This window comes from Panthera tigris, chromosome C1 (assembly GCF_018350195.1).
Source record: "Panthera tigris isolate Pti1 chromosome C1, P.tigris_Pti1_mat1.1, whole genome shotgun sequence".
NCBI lineage: Eukaryota > Metazoa > Chordata > Mammalia > Carnivora > Felidae > Panthera > Panthera tigris.
Window position 1 is genome coordinate 81,920,006 of NC_056667.1, and position 26,026 is coordinate 81,946,031.

The 26,026-nt window shown below is 36.9% G+C and overlaps 1 protein-coding gene across 1 annotated transcript in view; it reads right to left on the reverse strand.

Annotated features, from left to right (window-relative positions):
• DPYD (dihydropyrimidine dehydrogenase) overlaps positions 1–26,026 on the reverse strand; it is an 851,480-nt gene that overhangs the window by 13,931 nt on the left and 811,523 nt on the right. The window contains exon 21 of the mRNA XM_042997970.1: positions 14,385–14,528. Within this exon, the coding sequence (XP_042853904.1) occupies positions 14,385–14,528 (144 nt within the window). The remainder of the gene's footprint in view (positions 1–14,384; positions 14,529–26,026) is intronic.

Sequence of the window (26,026 nt, forward strand, 5' to 3'; positions counted from 1 at the left end):
AATGAGGACTGAATAAGCACACAGCTACACCATCCAGATGGGGTCTGAAATAATGGGCAAAGGGGTGGGGGACTCATAAGAAAATAACAATAACCATGGCCCCTTACATTTGAATAGAACTATGCTTTGTACAATACTTTCACACACATCATTTCATTTGAAACAAGGGAGTTGAGGCCTTCTGACACTATCTCGTATTTGTTCTCCCTCCTGCCAATCTCTCGCCTGAGTTGTTACAATGGCCTTCTAACCAGTCTCCCTGCTTCTGCCCTTGCCCGTCTAGGATCTTGTATCAACATCACAGCTAAAAGGATCCTTTGAAAAATTACGTCAGATCATGTCTTTCTTCCTTTTAAAAAGCCTCCATGGTTTCCTGCCAAAGACTTTCCTATTTTAGGGTCTTTGCACTTTCTGTTCCTTCCGAATGGGATGTACTCCCCAAAGATATCTATCCATGTCGTCGTTCATCCTTTCACTCTTTAAAGTGTTTACTCAAATGCCATTTAATCAGGCAGGCCTCTCCCGACCAACCTCTCCAGCAATTCCTATTCTCTTAATCCTGATATATTTTCTTCACAGCACTGTGACCATCTGACACAGCACGCATTCACTTGTTTGTCTGTTTCTCCTTAGTAAAATGTAAGAGCCATGAGAGCTGGGCTGTTGTTTTGTTCACTACTGATTTTCTAGTGATTGCATCAGTGCCAGTACATGGTGGCATTAATGATGTACATTAATAATTGTTGGATGAAGGACAGAATGAATGTATGGGTGAATATATAATTTTTGCAAACCAGAGGTTGGAATTTCAGTGATTATGTGTGAAAGATAAAATGAAACAATACAAGGTCCTGTTGCCAAGATGAGCAGTGCTTTCAGACCTGTGGACACTTCCACATTCTTAAGACTTCATCTTTGGTTCCCACGCCTCCATACCATCATTAGCTTCTGGTTATTTTCCCGTTTCTTTTCTGCTCAGTTGTTCTCTTCTGCTTCCCCAGAGCTTACTTCTCTCTCATAGGGTATTAGGTTTAGCAATATTTACAAAAATATAGGTGAAGTTTCTATCTTGGTATAGCACACAGTAGGTAGTCAGTATGTCAGTTCTTTTTCCTTTGTATCTTCCAGCACAGGTCCCTAATTTGCTTGAATTCATTACTTTCAATACGCTCAAATCTAAGTTTTCATTCCACATCAAAAAAGCCCATTAAATCTAAAACACTAAGAATAAATCTCTGATACATTATCTTTTCTTTATCTCAGTGACTGGGACCATAAAAAACCCTAATCATCTTGGTCCACTTATTCTTAACTCCTTACTAGCCCTTATCCTTTAATATATGAGAAGCACTAAATTTTTTTAAGTTTCAAAAAAATGTTTATTTATTTATTTTTGAGAGAGGTGGGGAGGGGCAGAGAGAGAGGGAGAGAGCACCCCAAGCTCCATGTTGTCAGTGCAGAGCCTGATGCAGGGCTCGATCTCACAAACCCTGAAATTATGACCTGAGCTGTAATTAAGATTTGGACAATTAACTACTGAGCCACCTAGGCACCCCAAGAATCACTATGTTTTAAAAGGAGAATTAACATGACTTCATCATTTTTGTCTCTTCCTCTGTTTCTATAACCATGGCCATTCACCAAATTCAGGATCACATTATGGATCTCCTGAAATATCCTTTTCCCCTTACCCTTCTAATCCATACCCAGCTTATAGGGGTCTTTAACTGCCAGTTCCTCAGAGAGACTTCCTCTGCTCCTTCAGTCTAAATAGGAGTCTTCCTATGAAAAAGACTCCATACATTCTGTATTTTTTTCTACAGTTTGTATCACAAATATGATTTTATATTATTAGTGGGATTCTTTGCTTACTATCTGTTTGTATGCTTCATGAGGACAGAGGCTGGGTCTGCTTTATGTATGGTACTATGGTTGCCCAATTCTTAGCATGTTGCTTGTCTCATGGTAGGTGTGCAATAAAGATTTCCTGGAAAATATATGGGCTTCTTCTAAACTTCCAACTTGACTGGCCTCAGAGCCTTATGTATTCTTACTTTCATTCTTGAGTTAATTTTATTGAACAAAATGGGAATGGAGAGTCACCTTAATCTATTATCTCCTTCAACCTGTCCATTCCTAACATAATAACTAATAGTAGGTAATACTTATTTAGGATATATTTGATACAGGCTAAAAGCAATTCACACATTACCTAATTTATAGCCCCATGAAACACACTCTTATTTTCTCTTGTCTCACAGATTAGCTAACTGAGGCAAATTCATGCAGCTATGAAATGGTAGTGCCACAATTTGAACCCAGGCAGTGTGACAGAATAGTTCCATGCTTGGAAATTCAGAAAACTCTTCTTCCATAAATGTACTCTATTAAAATCTTATGAACTTTTCTATGTATTTCAATGAAAGAGAATAGGTTAAGACTTGACATGGTCACTTTAAACATGGCTATAGGGGTGCCCGGGTGGCTCAGTCAGTTGAGCATCTGACTTCCGCTCAGGTCATGATCTCGCGGTCTGTGAGTTTGAGCCCTGCGTCTGGCTCTGTGCTGACAGCTCAGAGCCTGGAGCCTGCTTCAGATTCTGTGTCTCTCTTTCTCTCTGCCCCATCCCCGCTCATGCTCTGTCTCTCTCTGTCAAAAATAAATAAACATTAAAAAAAAATTTAAAAAACATGGCTACATACTAAAATAATACTGGTAAGCCTAAATTCAGTATCATTAAATGCACATAGCATGTAGTAGGCAGAAAATCATGACATGTCCTTTCTCTAATGCAAGATAACTTAATGTATTGTCTGAACTCCATCCCCAACCTTCTTGCCAAAGATCTAGCTTCCATAACCCCACCCTTTCTGGTAGCCTTAGCTGTTCTCTTATAGCATATAAACTCATGCAAGCCTCGATTATCCTAACATATAAACAAACCAACCTTTCCCTTTACCCTATTTTCCCTTCTTATCACTTTTCTTCTGATCTTTCTCAAGTTCAGAAGAGTATTCCATACACCTTGTTCGTACTTTCTCAACCTTTCTTAATTCCTCCATTTACCACCTCCTGGGCTCTACTTTTCAACACTCCACTGAAGCTGCTCAGGCCAAGACAAGCTAAAATATGAAGGGTGTGAAGATTATGCTAAGTTTACCTTAAGGTGTGGGAATCTTAAGTAAGGAGTAAAAAAAAAATCAGATTTGCATTTTTAAAAGAATACTCCGTAATAGCTGGGGGTGCATTAGGTAAGAATGACAAAAGAAGGTGGGAGACCAGTTAGTAAAATATTTCAAAATTCCAGTGAAGAATGTATAAGAACGGTATTATGGTGTCTTCAGTAGGAAATAACAGAAAAGGAGGGAGACATGAGAGATTAAAATGATAGACATTGATAAGCGTCCCATGATCCCATTCACTAAAGCGATGATTAATAGGATAGAACCTAGGCTGATTTTTACAAAAACTGAGTGGCTCTCAATGCTGTTCATTGAGACATAGGACTCAGGAAGAAGAGCATTTTTGAAGGAATGATAATCAGTTTAGTTTTAAGTGTGATGGCCCCTGTGCTCCTTGTGTAGACTGTCTAGGTGGAGGTATCCAGAGACAGTGGGCAGCACAAGTCTGAAGCATAGAAAAGAGAAAGCGATGGAGAATAGTTGAGTCAATATATATAGGAAAAGTCTAGATTGACGATAAAGGGAGATGATACAGAAATTAGGAAACAGAGAGATAGACATCATTATCAGCAAATTTTGAGGTAGGAAACTTGAACGTAAAGCAATTTATGATACATTTTGTCACTGAGTCATAATTTGGGAGATGTAAGGGGCCACTTAAAAAATTTTTTTACCTTTATTTATTCTTGAGAGAGAGACAGAGTGTGAGCAGGGGAGGAGCAGAGAGAGAGGGAAACACAGAATCCGAAGCAGGCTCCAGGCTCTGAGCTGTCAGCACAGAGCCCAATGTGGGGCTTGAATCCACAAACCGTGAGATCATGACCTGAGCTGAAGTCAGATGCTCAACCAACTGAGCCACCCATGTGCCCCTGTAAGGAGCCACTTTAAAATGCAGATATTGAGATCATGGGATGATTGTCTATTTGGGAAAAAAATAAAGTTTTAACCATAGTTGATAATTTAAGGCAACAAAAATTTTAATTATTCAAATGCAAATATTAAATTTATAAAAGAACTAGATGGGGTGAGTATTTATGATCTTATGGTATGAAAAACTAAACCAGTGAAGCAAACTGTAAAAGACTCTTAACGATAGAGAACAGAGGGTTGATGGAGGGAGGTGGGTGGGGGATGGATTAAATGGGTGATGGGTATTAAGGAGGGCACTTGTGATGAGCACTGGGTGTTATACATAAGTGATGAATAACTAAGTTCTACACCTTAAATGAATAAAAACTTGAAAAGAAAAAAGGGGAAAAAAGCTACACTGAGCAAATAAAGAGAAAAATCACAAAATAAGCTTTTGCCAGATATAATTTCATAAAGTTAAAGCTGCTGTATGTATATATAAAAACACTATAATACAAATTAGGAGACAAATGGCAATATACAAAAAGTTTATAAAAAATCTGTAAGACAAAGATAATTACTCTTGCAGAAAATTGGTCAAAAATGAGTAGTAAGTTCACAAAAGAAGACATGGCCCCAAAATATATAAAAACATGCTGATCTCATTACTACTTAGACATTCAAAATTAAAGAAAAAATGAAGCACTTTTTTGACTATTATGTTGGCTAAAATTAAAAATAAATTCATTGTTGATGGGTGTCTAAAAAATGAGCCCTCTTATATTTTTTGGTGGAATGTAAATTTGCACACTCTTCCCAGAGAGCAAGTTGGCAATATGTATCAAAAGCCCTAAAATTTCACCTGTAATTTCTCTGGAGAAAACAATAAGACATCTACACAAAGATTTTTATACAATGATAATTATAATAGCATTATTTCTATGAAATTCTGGAAACAACCTAAAGGTTCAGCAATAGGTTACTTTTTTTTTCTCTAGTTTTTATTTAAATTTAACATTAACAGGGTAAAATTAACAGTGCAATATTAGTTTCAGGTGTAAATTTTAGTGATTAAACACTTCCATACACCACCAGGTACTCATCAAAACAAGTGCTCTCCTTACTCCCCATCACCTATTTCACCCATCCCCCCTGCCCGGCTCCCCTCTGGTAACCATCAGTTTGTTCTCTATAGTTAAAAATCTGTTTCTTGGTTTGCCTCTCTTTTTTTCCTCCTATAATCATTTGTTTTGTTTCTTAAATTCCACATATGAGTGAAATTATATGGTATTTGTCTTTTTCTGACTGCCTTATTTCAATTAGTAGGATACTCTCTAGCTCCATCCACGTTGTTGCAAATGTCAAGACTTCATTCTTTTTTATGTGTGTGTGTGTGTGTGTGTGTGTGTGTGTGTGTGTGTAAACACACACACACACACACACACACACACACACACACACACACACACGGTAAATACCTAGTAGCATAATTGCTGGATTATAGGGTAGTTCTATTTTTAACTTTTGGAGGAACCCCTATACTGTTTTCCTGAGTGGCTGCACCAGTTTGTATTTCCACCAACAGTGTAAGCAGGTCCCCCTTTCTCTACATTCTTGCCAACACCTGTTGTTTCCTGTGTTGTTAATTTTAGCCATTCTGACTGGTGTGAAGTGATACTTCATTGTAGTTTTGACTTGTATTTCCTTGATGATGAGTGATGTTGAGCATATTTTCATGTGTCTTTTGGTAATCTTTAGGTCTTCTATGGAAAAATGTCTATTCATGTCTTCTGCCCCTTTTTTAACTGGGTTATTCGTTTTTTGGGTGTTGAGTTTGGTAAGTTCTTTATAGATTTTGGATACTCTTTATCAGATATGTCATTTCCAAATATCTTCTCCCATTCCAGAGGTTGCCTTTTAGTTTTGTTAATGGTTTCCTTTGCTGTGTAGAAGCTTTATATATTGAAGACGTCCCAATAGTTTGTTTTTGCTTTTGTTTCCCTTGCCTATGGAAACATATCTAGTAAGAAGCTGCTATGGCCCATGTCGAAGAAGTTACTGCCTATGTTCTCTTCAAGGATTTTGATGGTTTCACATTTAGGTCTCTAATTCATTTTGAATTTATTTTTTTGGGTATGGTGAAAGAAAGTGTGCAGTTTCATTCTTTTGCACATTGCTGTTCAGTTTTCCCCACACCAATTGTTGAAGAGACTGTCTCTTTTTCCATTGGATATTCTTTCCTGCTTTGTCAAATATTAATTGACCATATAGTTGTAGGTCCACTTCTGGGTTTCCTATTCTGTTTTATTGTTCTATGTGTCTGTCTTTGTGCCAGCACCATACTGTCTTGATAACTACAGCTTTGTAATATAGCTTGAAGTCTGGAATCATGATGCCTCCAGCTTTGCTTTTCTTTTTCAAGATTGCTTTGGCTATTTGGGGTCTTCTGTGATTCCGTACAAATTAGGATTGTTTGCTCTAGCTCTGAGAAAAATTCTGGTGGTATTTTGATAGGGATTACATTAAATGTGTAGATTGCTTTGGGTAATACAGACATTTTAATAATATTTGTTCTTTCAATCCATAGCCATGGAATGTTTTTCCATTTCTTTGTGTCATCTCAATTTCTTTCATCGGTATTTTAGAGTTTTCATAGTAAAGATCTTTCACCTCTTTGGTTAGGTTTATTCTTAGGGATCTATAGTTTTTGGTGCAATTGCAAATGGGATTTATTCCTTGATTTCTCTTTCTGCTGCTTCATTATTGGTGTATAGAATTGCAACAGATTTCTGTACACTGATTTAATATCCTGTGACTTTACTGAATTTGTGTATCAGTTCTTGTAATTTTTTGTGGAATCTTTTGGGTTTTCTATATAGAGTATCATGTCATCTGCAAATAGTGAAGGTTTGACTTCTTCCTTGATGATTTGGATGGCTTTTATGTCTTTTTGTTGTCTTATTGCTGAGGTGAGGACTTCTGGTACTCTGTTAAATAACAGTGGTGAGAGTGAACATCCCTGTCTTGTTCCTGACCATAGAGGAAAAGCTCTCAGTTTTTCCCCACTGAGGATATTAGCTGTGGGTTTCTCATATATGCCCTTTATTATGTTGAGATATTTTCACTTTAACCCTACTATGTTGAAGGTTTTTATCATGAATGTTTTACTTTGTCAAATGCTTTTTGAATCTATTGAAAGAATCATATGGCTCCTATCCTTTATTAATGTGGTATATAATGTTGATTCATTTGTGAATATTGGACCAGCCTTGCAGCCTAGGAATAAATCCCACTTGATCATGGTAAATGATTCTTTTAATGTACTGTTGGATTCAATTTGCTAGTATTTTATTAAGAATATTTGCATCCATGTTCATAAGGGATATTGGCCTATAGTTCTCTTTTTTTAGTGGAGTCTTTATCTGGTTTTCATGAGGGTGATGCTGGCCTCATAGAATGAATTTGCAAGCTTTCCTTCCATTTCTATTTTTTTGGAGTAGTTTGAGAAGAATAGGTATTAACTATTCTTTAATTCACCTGTGAAGCCATCTGGACATAGACTTTTGTTTGTTGGGAGATATTTGGTTACTGATTCAATTTCTTTGCTGGTTATTGATGTATTCAAGTTTTCTATTTATTCATATTTCAGTTTTGGTAGTTTTTATGATTTTAGAAATGTATCCATTTCTTCCAGGCTATCCAATTTGTTGGCATGGTTTTTCATAATATTCTGTTTTAAGTGTTTGTATTTCTGGGGTATTGTTTGTTATCTCTCCTCTCTCATTTGTGATTTTATTTATTTTGGTCCTTTCTCTTTTCTTTTTGATAAGCCTGGCTTAGGCGGTTTATCACTTTCAAAGAACCAGCTCCTGTTTTCATTGATATGTTCTATTGTTTTTTGTTTTTTTTTTTTACTTTCTATATAATTTATTTGTTCTAATGTTTATTATTTCTCTCCTTGTCATGGATTTAAGCTTCATTTGTTGTTCTATTTCTACCTCTTTTAGGTGTAAGGTTAGGTTGTTTATTTGAGATTTTTCTTGCCTCTTGATGCATTGCTTGAATATTGCTATATACATACTTCCCTCTTAGGACCACTTTTGCTGCATCCCAATGGTTTTGGATTATCATGTTTTCATTTTTATTTGTTTCCATGTATTTTTTAATTTCTTCTTTGATTTCCTGGTTGACCCATTCATTGTTTAGTAGGATGTCATTTAACCTCCATGTATTTGAAGGCTTTCCAATTTTTTTCTTGTGGTTTTTTCATAGTGTTGTGCTCAGAAAATATGTATGGTATGATTTCAATCTTTTTGTACTTGTTGAGGCCTGATTTGTGACCTAGTACGTGATATATTCTGGAGAATGTCCCATGTACACTTGAAAAGAATGTGCATTCTGCTGCTTTAGGAGGAAATGTTCTGAATATAGCTGTTTGGTCCATCTGGTCCAGTGTGTCATTCAAAGCCATGGTTTCCTTGTTGATTTTCTGCTTAGATGATATGTTCATTGATGTTACTTAGGTGTTAAAATCCTCTACTATTATTGTATTATTATCAATGAGTTCCTTTATATTTGCTATTAATTGGTTTATATATTTGGGTACTCCTAAGTTGGGAGCACAAATATTTACAATTGTTAGATTTTCTTGTTGGGTAGTTCCCTTCTTCATCTGTTGTTACAATCATTGGTTTAAAATCTAGTTTTGTCTGAAAGAAGTATTGCGACTCTGACTTTCTTTTGACATCCATTTGCAAGATAAATGTTTCTCCATCCCCTCGCTTTCAATCTGCTGGTGTCTTTAGGTGTAAAATGAGTCTCTGAAGGCAGCAGACACCCTATCTATTCTGACACCCTATGTCTTTTGATTGGAGTGTTTAGTCCATTAGTACATTCAGAGTGATTACTGATAGATATGTATTAAGTGCCATTTTATTACCTGTTTTTGTTATTGTTTCTGGAGACTTCCTCTGCTCCTTTCTTGTCTTTGCACTTTTGGTTTCTCCTTTGCACTCAAAGAGTCCCCTTTAATATTTCTTGCAGGGCTGGTTTAGTGGTCACAAGCTCCTTTAGTTTTTGTTTGTCAGGGAAACTCTTTCTCCTATTCTGAATGATAACCTTACTAGATAGAGTATTCTTGGCTGCAGATTTGTCTCATTCAACATGTTGAATATATCATGCAACTCCCTTCTGGCCTGCCAAGTTTCTATGGAGAGATCTACTTTTAACCTTATTTGTCTTCCCTTGTAAGTTAGGGACTTCTTTTGTCTTGCTTCCTCAGGATTCTTTCTTTATTGCTATATTTTGCAAATTTAATTACAATATGTCTTGGTGTTTCCTGCTTTTGTTGCTTTTGATGATAGTTCTCTGTGCCTCTTGGATCTGGAAGTCTGTTTCCTTCGTCAGGTTAGGGAAGTCTGCAGCTATTATTTCCTCAAATACATTTTCTGCCCCCTTTTCTCTCTCTTCTTCTGGGACTCCTATGACATGAATGTTACTATGTTTCATGGAGTCATTGAGTTCCTCATGTCTGGTCTTGTGTTCCGTAGTTGTTCTTTCTCTCTTTTGTTCAGCTTCATTATATTTCATTATTTTATCTCCCATATCACTTATTTGTTCCTCTGCTTCTTCTATTCTTGTGTTCATTGCATTGAGTCTATTTTGAATCTGTTATTGCATTTTTCATTTCTAATTGTTTTTTAACTCTTTTATCTGTGTGGTAAGGGCCTTCCTGATGTCTTCTTCTATTCTTTGCTAAAGCCCAGTGAGTATCCTTATGATTGTTTCTTTAAATTCTCCATCAGGCATATATATCTATTTTGATTAGATCCCTTGCTGTGACCTTTTCTTGTTCTTTCTTTTGGGATGAGTTCCTCCACCTTGGCATTTTGTCTAAGTCTCTGCCTTCTTTTCTGTGTTAGAAAAGCCTGCTATGTTTCCTGCTTCTGAGAGTAATGGCTTTATGAAGAAGAGGTCATGAAGTGTCCAGGGCCTGGCGCTTCAACAAGTGTCTCGTGTGTGCTCTATTGTTGTGTTTTGGCTGTTCTATCCTTCAGATCAGTCATCTGCCGAGGTTCTCCTTGCCTGAAGTGGGCAGTGTTTGGTTCTTGACCAGAGTGTGGTGTGTTTTAACTGGGTACACTCTGGTCTGCTCGTTAAATGAAACCTGATACTACTTCCACTAGAACTGAAACTCTGCAGAACTCTTTGGTTGGGAGACATGGTGTGGCCAGGGGTTTCTGCTGGGCCCACCGCACTGGGACTAAGATGAACTTGACCAAGAAGGGTGGTACTTGCAGAGCACGGGGGAGTGGGACCTGATGTAAGCAATTTAGGCAGCCAATGTTGGCACTGTGCTGTGTACTGCAGGTGGTTGTGTGTTTATACTGAGGGGCAGGGGAGGGAAATGGCACCAGCCAGCTCTTTTGTCCCCAGAGAGGAGTCTCCGTGCTTGCTGCTCTCAGGGAAGTACTCTGAGAGGAGCAAGTGAACTCCCCCTCTGTGTGTCCCAGGTGTTTTTCAGATCACTGTTTCCATGATGTCTGCTTCCAGGTTGTTAACCTGCCTTCTCTCCAGGAGCAGCATGGTGCCCTCTAGGCTCTAACAGGTTACTTCCAAAAAATTGACAGTAAATTTATATTATAAAATACTATTGGGGCGCCTGGGTGGCTCAGTCAGTTAAGCGTCCGACTTCAGCTCAGGTCATGATCTCGCAGTTCGTGAGTTCAAGCCCTGCGTCGGGCTCTGTGCTGATAGCTCAGAGCCTGGGGCCTGCTTCAGATTCTGTGTCTCCCTCTCTCTCTGCCCCCCCCACTCATGCTCTGTCTCTCTCTGTCTCTCAATAATAAATACATGTTAAAAAAATTGTAAAATACTATTAAAACATTATTTTGATATAAAAGTGATATAGAAATTATTGTGAAGTTTTTATGTAAAATATAAGAACATTCCATGTTTATTTTAATATATTATATTTAGATATAAGAAGGACTAGAATTTTATAAATCTAAATTTTAATAATGATTAAGTAGGCTTGGGGGTAATTTTTATATTCATCTTTGTGATGTAACATTAGAAAAAACTAAACAAATGAAACTACAGAGTGTTGGGGAGAGGAATTTAACTTCTTTGCCCAGTAGTCTAATTTTATAGGTCTCCTATTTCATATTTTCCCTCAATCAAGTGATTAGTAATACAACTATGACAAAACGCATGTGCTTAAAATTCCTTTACTAAATGTTCTCATTATTCCATGTTGATGTTCACCTTTCATGATCTAAATCTAGGAATATTCCATACATTTTCTAGAATGGATCCAAACTTTTATAGTTCCTATTGTAAGTCAATCTTTTGAATATCCTAACCCAGCTATTCTCAATTTCATTTCCATCACCCATTCTACCAATAATTACTATGTGACTTGGCAAAATTATTTAATTTTTCATTGTTCCTCAATTTTATTATCTGTAAAATGAATATAGAGATAGTATCTATCCCAGGTATTGTGAAGATTAAATGAGGTAAAACATGTATAGCATTTGGAACATTATAGGCACATTAGAGCTACTCGTTGCCACATGCTTCCATGGATGCTTCCAGGAGATAAACTTTCTGTCCTACATTAGTAAACCATACTAGAATATTGGAGGATGAATGATATAACTAAAAATACAGTCATACATTCACATACACACACAATATCATGACTCTAGAAGTCAGGAGTCATCTGAAACTGGGGATCTCTCTGGGGACAGGAACAGATCTCTGTATCTTCCTTCTTCCTGTAAAACATATGCTCACCCTACAGTATAGGAAGACTTATAGAAAACAAGATAAAGTGAGAAGTCATTATTTTAACAAATGTAATTCCTCACTTTCCAAAAAGATAGTTGCTTTTATAACTAATGAAAATGCTATCCTCAACAAAACAAACAAAAAAGACCAACCCACAATTAGCTACCATTATGGTTTTTGAAAAATGTTTATTCATTAATTCTGAGAGAGAGAGAGAGAAAGAGCAGGGGAGGGGCAGAGAGAGAGGTAGAGAGAATCCCAAGCAGGCTCCATAATGAGCTTGGAGCCCAACGCGGGCTCAATCTCACAACTGTGAGATCATGACTTGAGCCAACATCATGAGTTGGCCACTTAACCGAATGAACCACTCAGGCACTCCACCATTGTGTTATTTGAAAGGTCACACCATCTTCCTAGAAATGACAACAGGGAGAATGGGTATGATACCCTGAGGAGAAGCCAAGGTAGTGGAAAATCCATTGGACATTGGGAAAATCTACCATGGCAGTCCTTTATTACACGAGCACTATTATGATCTTAGATGCTGGGAAGATGGTATCTACCATGTCTTAAAGCTTATGCAATGAACACCAGGGATACTTTAATTTGAATAACCTAAAATAAATAAACTTAGGAGAGGAATATAAACCTGTACTGTTTTTAATAATAGTCCTTATCCCTCCTGGATACTAAAAAAATGTTTACTTACTTTCCTGACTTCCCATTTCTTTGGTTTATTTAATTCTGCTGAGTTTGATATTTTATTTGGATTAGTGATTGATCAGCTTGAATTCAACTATAATAAGTTTTTTTTTTTGTTCTGTTTTTGTCTTGCTTCTAGGTTATCACTATATTCCCTGAAGGAATAGAAGGCTAGAAAAGGTCAAAATGTTTTCATAATCACCTTGCACTTCTTTTCTCTCAAATATAAATAATATATTTCTTTTGATTTTTTATACATAAGGAAGAGATGATTTCTTACATTTAATTCAAATTAATTTAGAAGAGAGACAGAAGTGGGACAATTCTCACTTAACCCCAAATCATATAATAATCATAGCCAAACACAGGGAGGGGGAAGCTTGTGAAGAGCTGAAGGATCTGGTCTTCTCTCTATCATCAGTGTCCAGTTCATTCTTTTAGTAGCACACAAATAATGCAAAGGAAACAGCTTAAGGAGTATATGGGGATATTCTGCTGTTAAATGTCCCAAGCATTCACTTTATTTGGAATTATGGTATTGAAGTGCTGGTAGAATTTGTGTTCGTGTACTTCTGTATTTCCTTTCAGAACTTTGAATCACCTAAATTTTGTAAGAGCGAGTGTAAACCCCACTGTGTTTGACATAGGACATATTTCTCTCTCTCTCTGTCTTTCTGAGGTAGAGGGAATTTTTAAGTGTTCCAATTCCCAGCTGACAACTAAAGATGAATTTCTGGGAGGTTCCCCTGAGAGGTCCTGAGAAAAAGCTTTGCAGCTGATGCCTCAAACAGAAAATGGAAATGTAGGAGTATATTGTCATTAAATATGGAAGAAAAGTTTCAGTAACTGAAGCCACATTCAGTGATGGTGATTTCAGAGGGAATGTGGTCCTGTAACTCCTATAACACTCCTTTTTCTTTCATTAAGACAATTCCATCTTGGGCAAGGTGGGCAGGAAGGAAGTAGGTGTGGTATGACAGGGCAATCTCTGTAGTGATGGACATCTTGTATCTGAACCGTGGTGGTTGAAAGAGGAATCTACACGTGTGGTGGAATTACACAGAAGTAAACACACTGATGCACACATACAGATATGCACACACAAATAAGGAATTAAAAAAATCTGAATAAGATCAGTAGATTGTATCTGCGTCATTATCCTGGTTGTGATATCCACAACATGTTACCATTGGGGAAACTGAGTAAAGGTTAAACAAGACCCTTCTGTATTATTTCATATGACTATAGTATGTGAATCTGCCTCTCTCTCAAAATAAGAAGTTCAAAGCTACATTTTGTTCTTTCTGTCTAATCTTGTTCTCTGCTATGAATTCCTTGTGCTGCTCAAGATAAGGTCCAAAACTTGGGCAGTTTCTAAAAGGAAAACATGCAAATACACCCACAATTCTACTTTAATGATAATTCTTGCTGTTACTCAGAAACTAATCTCTTGAGACCCCATTTGTACAGGCTTTCCAGAGATTGAACTAGACAAAATTTGTCCAAATTGATATTACATTGCATATTAATCATTCAGTTGTATTGTATGGCTAACATATCTCTTGGATTTAATTGTAGATGAAGATAATTTTAAAATGACTATGAGAAGACAAAGAATTCACCTTAATACTTCCTGGCCTATTTAATACATATAGAAATACCCACGAAACACATATGTGATGACAGTACTCTAAAAAGTATAAAATGTACAAACAAAAGAGGCTCTCCTATCACCATAGGTAGATTTTTGAAAACTTTCAGCATATTTTTAAAAAAATAAGTGAAACATTTAAACAGCAAATAAACACCTGAGCTGTATTGTATATTTAATTAGTATATATGTAGCTTAATTTTTACCTTGATGGTAGGAATAGGCTTTCGGGGGATAAAAGGCTTTCTCTCAAGTGGCGGAAAAGCTGCATTTTGTTCTTTCTGTCTAATCTTGTTCTCTGCTATGATTTCCTTGCGCCGCTCAAGATAAGGTCCAAAACTTGGCAGTTTCTAAAAGGAATACATGCAAATAAGAAAGCATATTAGCTCATGGAAGAGAAAACTGCGAGGATATTAACATATAAATATTATCAACAACCAAATGTGTGTTTGGAGATTGTTTCTTATATACTGTAACGAGGTCTTCATTTATTCAAGAATCACTAGTCTTCTAGGTTTCAGATTCCATTAATTATTAAAAAGAACTCAAGAGCAGAACACCTCTACCAAGTATATATGTATTAAATATACAAATGTTAATTAAAATACATTGCTAAATGGCATAAAGTTCACAATGGTAAGCCAAATTCATTCACTTTAAACAATAGCTATTAGTTAGACCATTTGTTTGGTTCATATAGACAGAAGGTAAAACCTATTGATGCTTTTTTCCTCTTCATCAGGTTTTTAGCACAATATAGACACAGCCATAGTCCCTGACAAATGCTTTTGTCAATAGCAAAGGTACTTTGCCAAAGTTCTAATCTGTATCTCTATTTTATTGTGTTCAAATTCTTACTACATTCTCTTTAAAGGCTGTAACTAATGTTGATTGCAATTTACTGGAATAGCTGAAAAACAAAATGGTGAAAGTATTGATTTCTCTGTACAGAAAATAAATTTTATTTTGCATGAAGAGGGCAAAAAATAGAAATGAAAAGCAGAGGAAATATCATAGTGCTTAAACAAACTCCATCAGTATTCAAAATCACATCATGGAGCTTTAAAATCTCAAGGTTATTCAACTGTACTTTACCAAGTTCATTTAGAAAGATACCTGGGTGTCATGAAAAAATGCTAAGTGGTTTCAAGTTATCACGAATATGCCCTCATACTATTCATTATCCCACAATTATTTCCTCTCCACTTTTGTCCTTCTCCTCTTCTAGAACCTTTGATCTTCACTTTTACGGACACATAATGCTGGTGATAGACACCACTGAATCCCAAATGTTCCGTGTCTGCCTGTAACCTGGAATTGCTAGGTCTCTTTTCTAAGACTGTAAAAACACCCTTTCTCCTCTCTCTCTCTCTCTCTCTCTCTCTCTTACAAAATAAAGCCCATTTATCTAGCTGATAGAGGCTTGGAAAACTACAGCACTCCAAGGTCATCCTGATTTCTGACCTAGAAAATACTTTGGTGAAAATTCACACTTGTTTTGAAACACTGGCCTCCACTTGCCAGGTTGCATAATGCCCCTGGAAAATGAGTTCTCCAATCCTTTAGAGATGTTAGTAGGGTAGGTAAACAACTTAACCCATGTTTCAATTCAGCCAAACTGCCACTGAAAATTTATATTAGCAGAACATATTTATGTGGAAATATCTAAGATTGTTACTTCCATTATCAATTTGCTATAATATGTCAACAAGTCAAGCAAATGGAAGTAATGCTATGAATGCCAAATTAATATATACAATTAAGCTAGAACTATATACTTCATCTCTATACCTCAATGCTTTCTTAAATTACAATATTTAATTATTTCATAAATATGAAATAATATGATGAAGGGACAGAATATACTGTATCTATTTTACTATAAAATATGTGATGCCATCTTGTTAGCACAAAATAAAAGACGATAAATCCACAGCATTTATCACATATGTAAGCCCTTTTAATGTAGAAAAGATAATGCTTGTTTGAAATGTCCTCTTATGAAATAACCTTTTCCTGGGGCAGATGAGGTGTTAGGGATTATACTTGATGCCAAAGAAATGCCCCTGGGGTTCTGGTAACACCGCATAAGGTGGTAAACGCATGTCCACATGACATAGTTTTGTTGGTTTTTTTTTTTCAGTATTTCATGTTTATTTTTGAGGGAGGGGGAGAGAGAGAGAGACAAAGTGCTAGTGGGGGAGAGGCAGACAGAGAGGGAGACACAGAATCCGAAGCAGGAACCAGGCTATGAGCTGTCAGCACAGAGCCGGATGTGAGGCTCGAATTCACAGACTGCAAGATCATGACCTGAGCTGAAGTCAGATGCCTAACCGACTGAGCCACCCAGGCACCCCATATGACATAGTTCTTGTTGGACTATCACTCTCTCCACACTTCTCTTACATACCAAGGGCACCGAAATCCTAATCTTGTATTCTTGAAGATTATCAAAAATCCTTAAATGTTGAAACAAGCGACCTCTGTTTCTAGCAGGTCTCTTGTGGTGGCAAGCTCAATGAAACTCTGAACCATTATTCCGATTCCCTGATTGGGTCTTACCTTACTCAACCGTATCTAACACCATCTAAGAGTTCTATACATGTTATTCAAAAGAAATAATTCCTGGAACCTTTTTGATCTATCTTCTTTTAACCATAAACCAGAGGAGATTTTTTTCTTCATTTATATTATTCTTTATCCAAAGGGAGAGAAATAAAGTAGTTAACTTTAAACTGTGATACTTTCAAATTGTTCCAATGATGGTAATAATAATAACAACAATAATAATATTTAAAAATCGCTTGGTGCTGAGCAGAATACAGCCTAAGTAAACATCTACCAGCATGATATTTTCTATAATTTTTTTTTTGCAGTGGTTGACCACATGTTTAAATTATGTTGCCTTTCTATAGCTAACAGGGCTATCATTATAACATTCTGTTCTTTTATAATTAGTCCTAAGGAGAGGCTCTCAATAATAACATAAAGTTTCCTATAGGATTTTCTTTGTGTGTTAGTTAGAAGAATCAATGGAAAAGAAGGAAAACTGTTGCCAATTCTTTCTTTAAATTGAAAGCACACCCACACACGGTATCAGTGACGGCCTCCTCAACCTTCCACCATTCATCTCCAAGTCAAATTGGTCCATTTGTGTGTAGCTTCTCACTGCCGTATGGAAATCCTAGAAGTGAGGTGTAGTACCAACTTCCAAAACATCAAAGCTGCCATAGTGATTTTGCTTTCTGGAAATCAGTATGAGAAAGTTTAGCGCTTTTTACAAAAATTACTCTGTGATGTATTATGATGCCTCTACCATATCTGGGTCCTGAGCATTTTAAAAGTTAAACTTTCTGAAAATACAAAAGATCCATTCTCTCCTGTACCAGATGACCACCTTTACATATTCTACATTTAGGCATACATTTCTGTTCTGATCTTGCCAAAAAAACCAACCAAATAAACAAAAACCAGCAAAAAGCAAAATAAAACTAAGAAATAGTGAAGGTGAATGCATAGTTGGCCGCTGTGTATGTGCGTAATCAGTGATGATTAATAAAGCATTTAGTTCAAATCTCTGCCTGAACATATAGTTAATTGATTTCCTATTGCAGGAGGAGAGGCAGCAGAGCCTGACAGAGCCAGCAGCAGGAGCTTTTCCTCTTCATTCATTATTTTCTTACAGAAAAAGTTGTAGCCCGCAGTAACCCAAAGTGAGAGGTTTTGAGCGTCATGCTATATTTCTTAAACAAAGAAAAAACTTCTTTAGGACTATCAAAAGCTGCTTTGTAACTGATGAACTGAACAAAGCTCAGAAATGGTATGATTTTTGTTTCAATACTTTCTCCAGGGATTCATCACTGATGAATTTGTTCTCACCAGAAAAGCTAAATCCTACTCATTTAAAGATAACAGTATCTCACATGAAAACTGTCTCTATCCAGATATAAAAAGCATTACATTGCCGATAGAAAAGTGACAACATAATGAATCAACAATGGTATCTTAAGCCAGCAAAGCTTTAAGGTAAAGAAGTCTATTTGGATTATAATTTATTCATGGATCAATCTAAAGGTAATTGAGCATATTATGAAGTAGAAAAGGGTTCTTGTTTCTAATAGAAGCAGGTACTGGTATCTTCCAGTTTAAATTGCATAATTTTTATGAGAACGGCAGCAAGTTGGCTAATAGCACTGGTGGATAGTACTATAATGGATCAACTCTATTTTCCTAATCATAGTGTCTTATCTGATGGGAAACAATAACAGCACAATAAGTAGTCACTTTGATATCCAAATGGTAATAAGTTAAAAGATAAAAGGATTTCAGGTTTATACTGGGCGCAATATACATATATATGTATATATACATACACATATATATAAACACACACACCATATACTAAGTACAATATATGTATCACACTCAGCATAAACCTGAAATCCAAATATATATGTGTATACATACATAATATATACAGCACATATGTAAAATTGTTTGTGCATGTGTGCAAATGTATACACTGACGGACCAAGAAATAAGTTAAGTGTAAAGGATATATGTTTCACAACTATCTAAGAATTGACTTTTGTTTTTTTTTACAAAAAACATGTTCACATATGACTTGGTTACACTATTATTTTTCCATTTATTCAACAAATACAATATCAAATGCCAGCTCTGGACCAGGAACTGTCCTGTACTACATTAAAGGTTCAAGGTTCAATAATTTCCATATGTACACTCATCATTGTTATTAATTTCATAAGTACCTCTTGCCATTCATGACAGTCTAGTGTCATACCTAATTATTTATTAAGTGTTCATGGTTATTGTAGTTATCTAAAGGAATGATATACCTAATGGTTTTTCGTGGAAAACCGTTTGATCTCAATCAAATGACCATTAATTGGAGAGAAAAAGGAAAATAAAACTTCAGAGTTAATCTTAAAAAAAAAAAAAAACTCCAGAAGGCAATGGGATACTTTTTAGATACTTAAAATATGAAATTTGGTGAACAACTGCTAGGAGCATGGGTTCTCTGAGTGTGTTTCTAAAATACCTTAATTTCAACCACTGTGAGCTCAGCATGATGTAAGATGGGAGACTAGGTGAGAGGTCTCTGTTTTGTTCTGTCTGAATTCAGCTACTTTTCTTCTTCCCTTCTCTCAATTACAAGAGTAAGCAATTGCTTACATTTGACCCTGATTTCTATTTCAAAAATTTGTTTTAGCATGGCTTAAAGTCAGAAACTCAGATTTTTCCCATGAGTAACTGGCATGTAATACTTAATCGCTGATATAACAGTAAACAATTTTTCATGATATTATCAAATGTGGACAGTGGAAAACAATAAGCAGGCAAAGAGAAAAGGACCATCTACGTATTATCATAATACTACATGGTGCCCAATGGTGTAAACGGGGACACTGGAGTTGGACATGCAAAGCATATGAAATTAATGAAGTATAACTATTAGTTTGATCTGATAAATTTAAGAGTGCAACTTTTGATAAACTATCTGATGTCTGAATCAGTCAAAAGCAATAATAGTTCATGCTTCTTAGTGAAAGAAGAAAGCCAACATTTGCATAGTGGTTAGGGAAGTGCTTTAGAAGTCAAATTTGCATTAAAATCACAGTTTTACACTTACTGGCTGTGTGACTATGAGCCAATTACTTAACCATTCTGCTACTAACTTTCCTTATCAATGAAATGAGAATGACAGTATCTAACACACGATGTTGGTATAAGCATTAGATGGAATAACATTTGTAAAGTGCATGCCTGCCAATTTATTCCCATAAGCCTTAGCTGCTTATATTGCATTGCGTACCATGCTCTGTATTTCCATGTTGGCTCATACATCCCCTCTGCTGGGGAAGCCCCTGCCAGTCTTTTTCATCGGGTACAGGACTATTTGGCATTGTAGCCTCAGCTTGGGTTTCATAGCATCTAAGTATCTCCTTAACTGACTCCCTTCCCTACAGTGTTAGGGGCCCCTCACAGTGCTCCAGAATACTCTGGGCATACTTTAATTTCTGCACCTGCTGCATTTTCTGCCTTATTGCTATTAGCCTATGCCTCCATCGTCCCCGCTTGAGGTCCTAGAGAGTTAGTTTTTGATCCAGCACATAATAGGTGTACAATATGTTTTGAAACTTAACCAATCAGTGAATGAATATCTTGAATGTATTTTAACAATTCTGCTGGTTATTTGAAATGTCAGACAACCTGAAACAATTACTTTCAGAAAGAAATTATATAAATAGGTCCATTTAATATTAAAATTATATGAAGTAAAACATACCTTACTTATTCAACAGCTGTGATTCATAAATTCAAAGACATTTATAAAGTGCCAGCCAGGCCTTGAAAGGTATTTATAAAAGACAATCTGTGACCTTAAAGAACCTATAGTTAATAACAATCACAGTACCCTGAGACAAGGGCTGAGGCAGAGGGGACACAGGATGCTAGATGTGCAATGACAGTGTGTACCTAACCCAGGCTGATGGGTCAGAGCTTTTCTAGAAGAGGTGACATCTGAGCTAAGTTTTGAAGGATAGGTTGGCAAATGGTGAAGATGGAGGTGTGAGGGTCAGGAAGCGGGAAGAGAATCCTCCAGGTGGGAGAAACACCAGAGGGAGAAGGGTCCCACTTTGGAAGAGGTCTTGGAGAGCCAGCCGACTGCTAACCCTGTGCTCTCTGTTTAGTAAGATACAGGAGAGTGAGGAGTTTCCTCTGTGAAGGGGAAGCAGAGCACATTTTGTTGTGAGGAGATAACATCAGAATGTATGTTAGGGAGAATGTCAATCAAGAGAAGAAAATCTAACATTAATGGAATGCTAACAAAGGATGAAGGAGGTAAGACCTGCTTTTGGCCACAGAGTGCAGGTGCTGGGGCCACAGAGACAAGTAGGAGGTGCTTCATTTTAAAAGCAGTTTATGGCCTTGAGAGGAAGACTGACTCATGGTCTTTGAAAGTGAGGTGAGAAAATTATTATTTTCTGCTGAAATATTTAAATGATGCCTATCAGCTTCCTCTAAAGAAACAAACTTCACTGTTTAAAGTGGTAAGTTAATTTTTTTTTCATGTTTATTCATTTTTGAGAGAGAGACAGAGAGGAAGCAGGGGAGGGGCAGAGAGAGAGGGAGACACAGAATCTGAAGCAGGCTCCAGGCTCTGAGCTGTTAGCAGAGAGCCTGATGTGGGACTCAAACCCACAAACTGCAAGATCATGACCTGGGCCGAAGTTGGACACTTAGCTGCTTCATTGACTGAGCCACCTGGCGCCCCAAAGCGGTAACTTTTAAAATAGTACCTTTAGCTTGGAGCTTGGGAGATTATGCCCTGTGGCATGATTTAGGAGAAACAAAAACAAAGAAATGGCCAAACCAATATGCAGGAGGAATGCAGAATTCTGAAGCAGGGGTAGAAGAGAGATCGGGGAGAGGGTGGGGGGAAAGAGAAAAAGAGAAGGAAGAGGGAGGGACAGAAAGGAAGCAGAGCCTGATGGTATGAGGGCTGGAGGACTTTTATAAAGAGGAAGAGCTAATATTCAATGTCAAGCTGTCTGTGTTGCTGCAATTGAAATCCTCCTCTCCGACCCTTAAAACTTAAATAAGTCTCCTACATACTTATATGACTTAGAGAGAAATTTGGAAGAAAATCAGCAAAATAGGCTTGAGTTTCATGGTTGGGTTGGCATATAGCTCAAAGAATAGGAACCAACAAGAAGTAAGATTGAGGGAGATGCAGAATTCAATGAGAGGGGAAATTTATAGCCGGAAGTGACCTAGAGAACATAATCTCCAGGGATTTTGTAGCAATTTCCAGAAGGACGGGACTGAGTGATTTCAGCTTACATCTGGGTTCTCTAGGTAGTTTTAAGGGAGAATACAATAAGTAGAGAAACAGATGCGCAAACGGTTTGATGTAACCCTGATCCAAATGAGCAATTAATTCCAGCTAAGAGATTAAGGAAGACTTTCTAGTGAAGGAGGAATTTAAACTGTGATGAAAGATTATAAAAGGAAGAAATAGTATGTGTTGCTGGAAAGAGATGAGAAAGATAAACGAATGGATGAGTAAAGGCATGAAAATTTAAAAAAAAAACACAGGATGAACTCATTCTTATAAAGCTAAAATATGGCATATGACTGGGGGAGTAGCAGTGGATACAGCTGGGAAATCTATGCAGGGCTCTGAATTCTGGGCACAGCAGTTTGGATTTTTGTTCTTTAGGGTGTAGGGAGACACCGGATCTTTGACAATATGTGTAGATCCCTATGGTGGCAGAATGTAGATCCCTATGGTGGTTTACGGGAGGGTACTTGTGGTAGAAAGAAGATAATGATCCAGAAGGTTGAGAGATGGGATTCTGGTAGAAGCCGGAAAGTGAATAGATGATCTATAATTTTTTTGTTTTGTTTTGTTTTAAGAGTCTATGGCACTCTGGAAAATAAAGAATAATGACCATGAACCCTGACCCCAACAGTCCAACACCGATCTTCACTCCCACAATGCCCTCTGACTGCTTCATCCCTACTCTGACAGTGACTTCTGCCCAAAACCACCCAGCTGTCATTCTTTATGACACAGAACACTTCTCTAACAGACCTCTCTCTCTCTACCTCTTTGCAGCTCTTCTTTCTGCAAATGACCCCTCCTCTCTCACCATCCCTTGCTCAGTCAGAATCTCAAACACTTTCAAAATCACATAAGGACTTGTGGTGGCTGCATAAGCTGTGAGCTGCAAAAGAGTTACTTCTCAGTCAAAATGAACATGAAATAATGTTGGTGGGAAACTGGTTAAGGGTTAAATAGTCACTCTGCAGGATGCTTGTTTGTATTCTGTAGAAATGAAGTGGGGAGAAACCTTGGGGAAAATCAACTTCCTCAACAACAGCTGTAATGAGAGGTGATTAGAAGTTCTATGAAGAAAGGACTTGCATTGCCATCACTATCTTCATCAAAATCAGCACATTTATTGAGCATTGCTATACATCAGGCCCTTTGCAAAGCACATGAGTACATTATCTGTTCTATATTGCAACCCTGTGGGGTGGGTATTGTTCTTGTCCCATTTTACAGATGAGAAGACAGTTACAGAAAGGCTAAGCAACTTGTTTCAATTCTCACTATTAATAAATGGCAGTGCCTGGGTGGCTCGTTCAGTTGAACAACCCTGGATTTTTGGCTTAGGTCATGATCTTAGGGTCGTGGAATAGAGCCCTGCGTTGGGCTCCATGCTAAGTGTGAGCTCTCTCCCTCTGCCGTTCTCCCAGTTTCTCTCTCTAAAAATAAATAAACTGAGAAAAAAAAATGGCAGAGCCAGGATTCAAATCTCTGTCAGCCAGATGCCTAGACCCTCTGCTGTGCTGTCACTCACGTTTCTTTATAATCCTTACAAAGCTTTGTATAAAATGAGTATTTAATATATCTTTGATTGATATAAGGAGGCATACTACACATATAATCCATTCCTTGAAATCTGTGCTTCCTATTTTTTCCCATTCCATAAACCATGAAGGGAAAAATGTTTCATACGGTAGACACCATTTAAAAAAAATGCTGAACACATACCATGCAAAATATCTGTGTTAGTTCAGTCCTGTTTATTATTGGCCTCAAGTTTAATGAGCTCAAGTTAATACAGGTGAAAGGCCAGAGTGTTACATGCGGCAGTTAATGAAATACCATAGAGCTGCTGAGAAAATGATTAGCAGCCAAATGTGAATTTAATATACTTCATTCTCCAGAAGCAATGCCCCATGGGAGGCATCTTTCTGGGGGAGGTAATGCTGGAAATAGCACTTTAGAGTTAGAAGGTGGAGCTCTGATCCTAGCTCGAATATCCGCTCGTTTTGTGACCTGTGGGAGCTATGATTCCTCTGAGCCTCAGTTTCCTCATCTGTAAAATGATGGGGTTGGACCAGATAATTTATAAGGTTCCTTCCAGTGATATGTTTTGTTTTGTTTTCAAATTCACAGTTAGAAATCCTCAGGGTTTATGACCAGGTGGCATCGCATCCACAGTCTGTGGATGAAATATTGGACTGAGTCACAAATTATAACTCTTTCCCTCCTATTTACAGAACATGCTGAGTCCTTTTAAGCTGTAAAATATGAATAATGTTTTCAAACTTCCAAGGTTGGGTGAGTTCATGAACTGTTTCAGGCTTTACTGGTGGAAGGTACAACCACAAATATCTTGGCTACTTCTCATTGTGAAATAATAATAAATGTATAGACAATTAAAATAAATAAAATATTTGTTAAATGAAGGTTATTATAATCTGCATAAATTGAGGAGTCTATACAGATCACAACCAATGCTTCACTGTAATTATCTTTACAGAATTTGGTTTGGTTACAAGTCACTGAAGACACTATCTATACAAAATCAACCACATGCATATTAGAAGTGGAGATTAGTGAGGTCAGACACGAAATTGCCAAGTCAGTAAGAATAAAACATAAGCACATGTATGGTATTATTTGGTGTGGAAAGTTACAGGACGTTGGAAGAAAATGACTCTTTCTACTAAAGTACTGCAATATACAGAATGATCCCTGGTCTTTGGGTGCAGAGATGAACACACTTGGGCTCTAAGACAAGTCACTTCCCTATGTGGGCCTCAGTTTTCATCTGTGTACAATGGGGACAGCAATGACCATTCTGCCTACTTGCTCTTCGTAACAACTGTTTGAAATAGGAAGGCACTAATAGATTATTAAAATACAACTTTTACTCTTTTGAAAACTACAAAGCAATACAGAACCTAAGTGTTACTTTATTATAGTGAACATAATTTGTATTTATGTACAGTTATTTTACATCTTTACAATATAAAGATAAAATGAGTATTCTGCATTATAAAAATGTCACAGAATACTAGCCTCACATGAAGAAAGACTTCCTAAGCTATAGTCCTTCCAATGCCTTAGGAAGACTTGGATGAAATAATTTGCCTTGGAAATTCGCCTTCAAAATGCTACTGCTTTCATGGCTAAATATTGCATAAAATGTCAAGGGCAAAAGCCAATGAGGGAAAATGGAATCAAAATTACTTCATACAATGGGATGAAAGCAAAGGAAAACAGAAAAGTAGGGTGATGAGGAAAATGGGCCTGCTATAAATATGAAAAATGTATTCAGGATTCAGGCTCTATTTGGAGCAAGAGTAGGAGATTAATCAGTCTTTTCCATATTTATTCAATATGATACTTGAGATTTTCCTACACAGAAACACCGGGATGACTGCTTTAAGCCTTTTTACCTGAAAGTGTGGCATAGGGCATAAAATATCACATTTTGATCCAATCAAAAACCCTATTTGGAGTTACTGTACAGGACACATTGGAAAAAATGATGATCATTTTAAAAGCCAAGTTTTAGGGTTTCAATGCTAAGCAGGAGATTTATATTGGAGAGAAAAGAAAAGTACAAGTTTTAAGTTGAAAAGAAAGAATTTTCTAAGATAATTAATTACCATACTAGTAGGGAGTATTTAACATGGGAAAGAATCTTTTATATGTGTGGCAAAGTGCTCCATAAACAATAGCTTCTGCATGCTCACATGGAAACACTAGCAAACATCCATAAGATAAAATTCATATCTGTACCTAGGTCGCTACTGAAGGCAGTCACTGCCTCACAAATTTTGGATTTTCCTCTCTGTTTCTTCTTTTACTTTCTAAACTATAGTAGCATTACTTATGCATTCTTTTATTTTGCTGAGTATATCATAAACATTCTGAGGACAGGATACTTTTCGAACCTGTTTTATCATCCCCTTAGTTCTTTGCATACAGTTGGCCTTAATTAAATATTTGATGAAT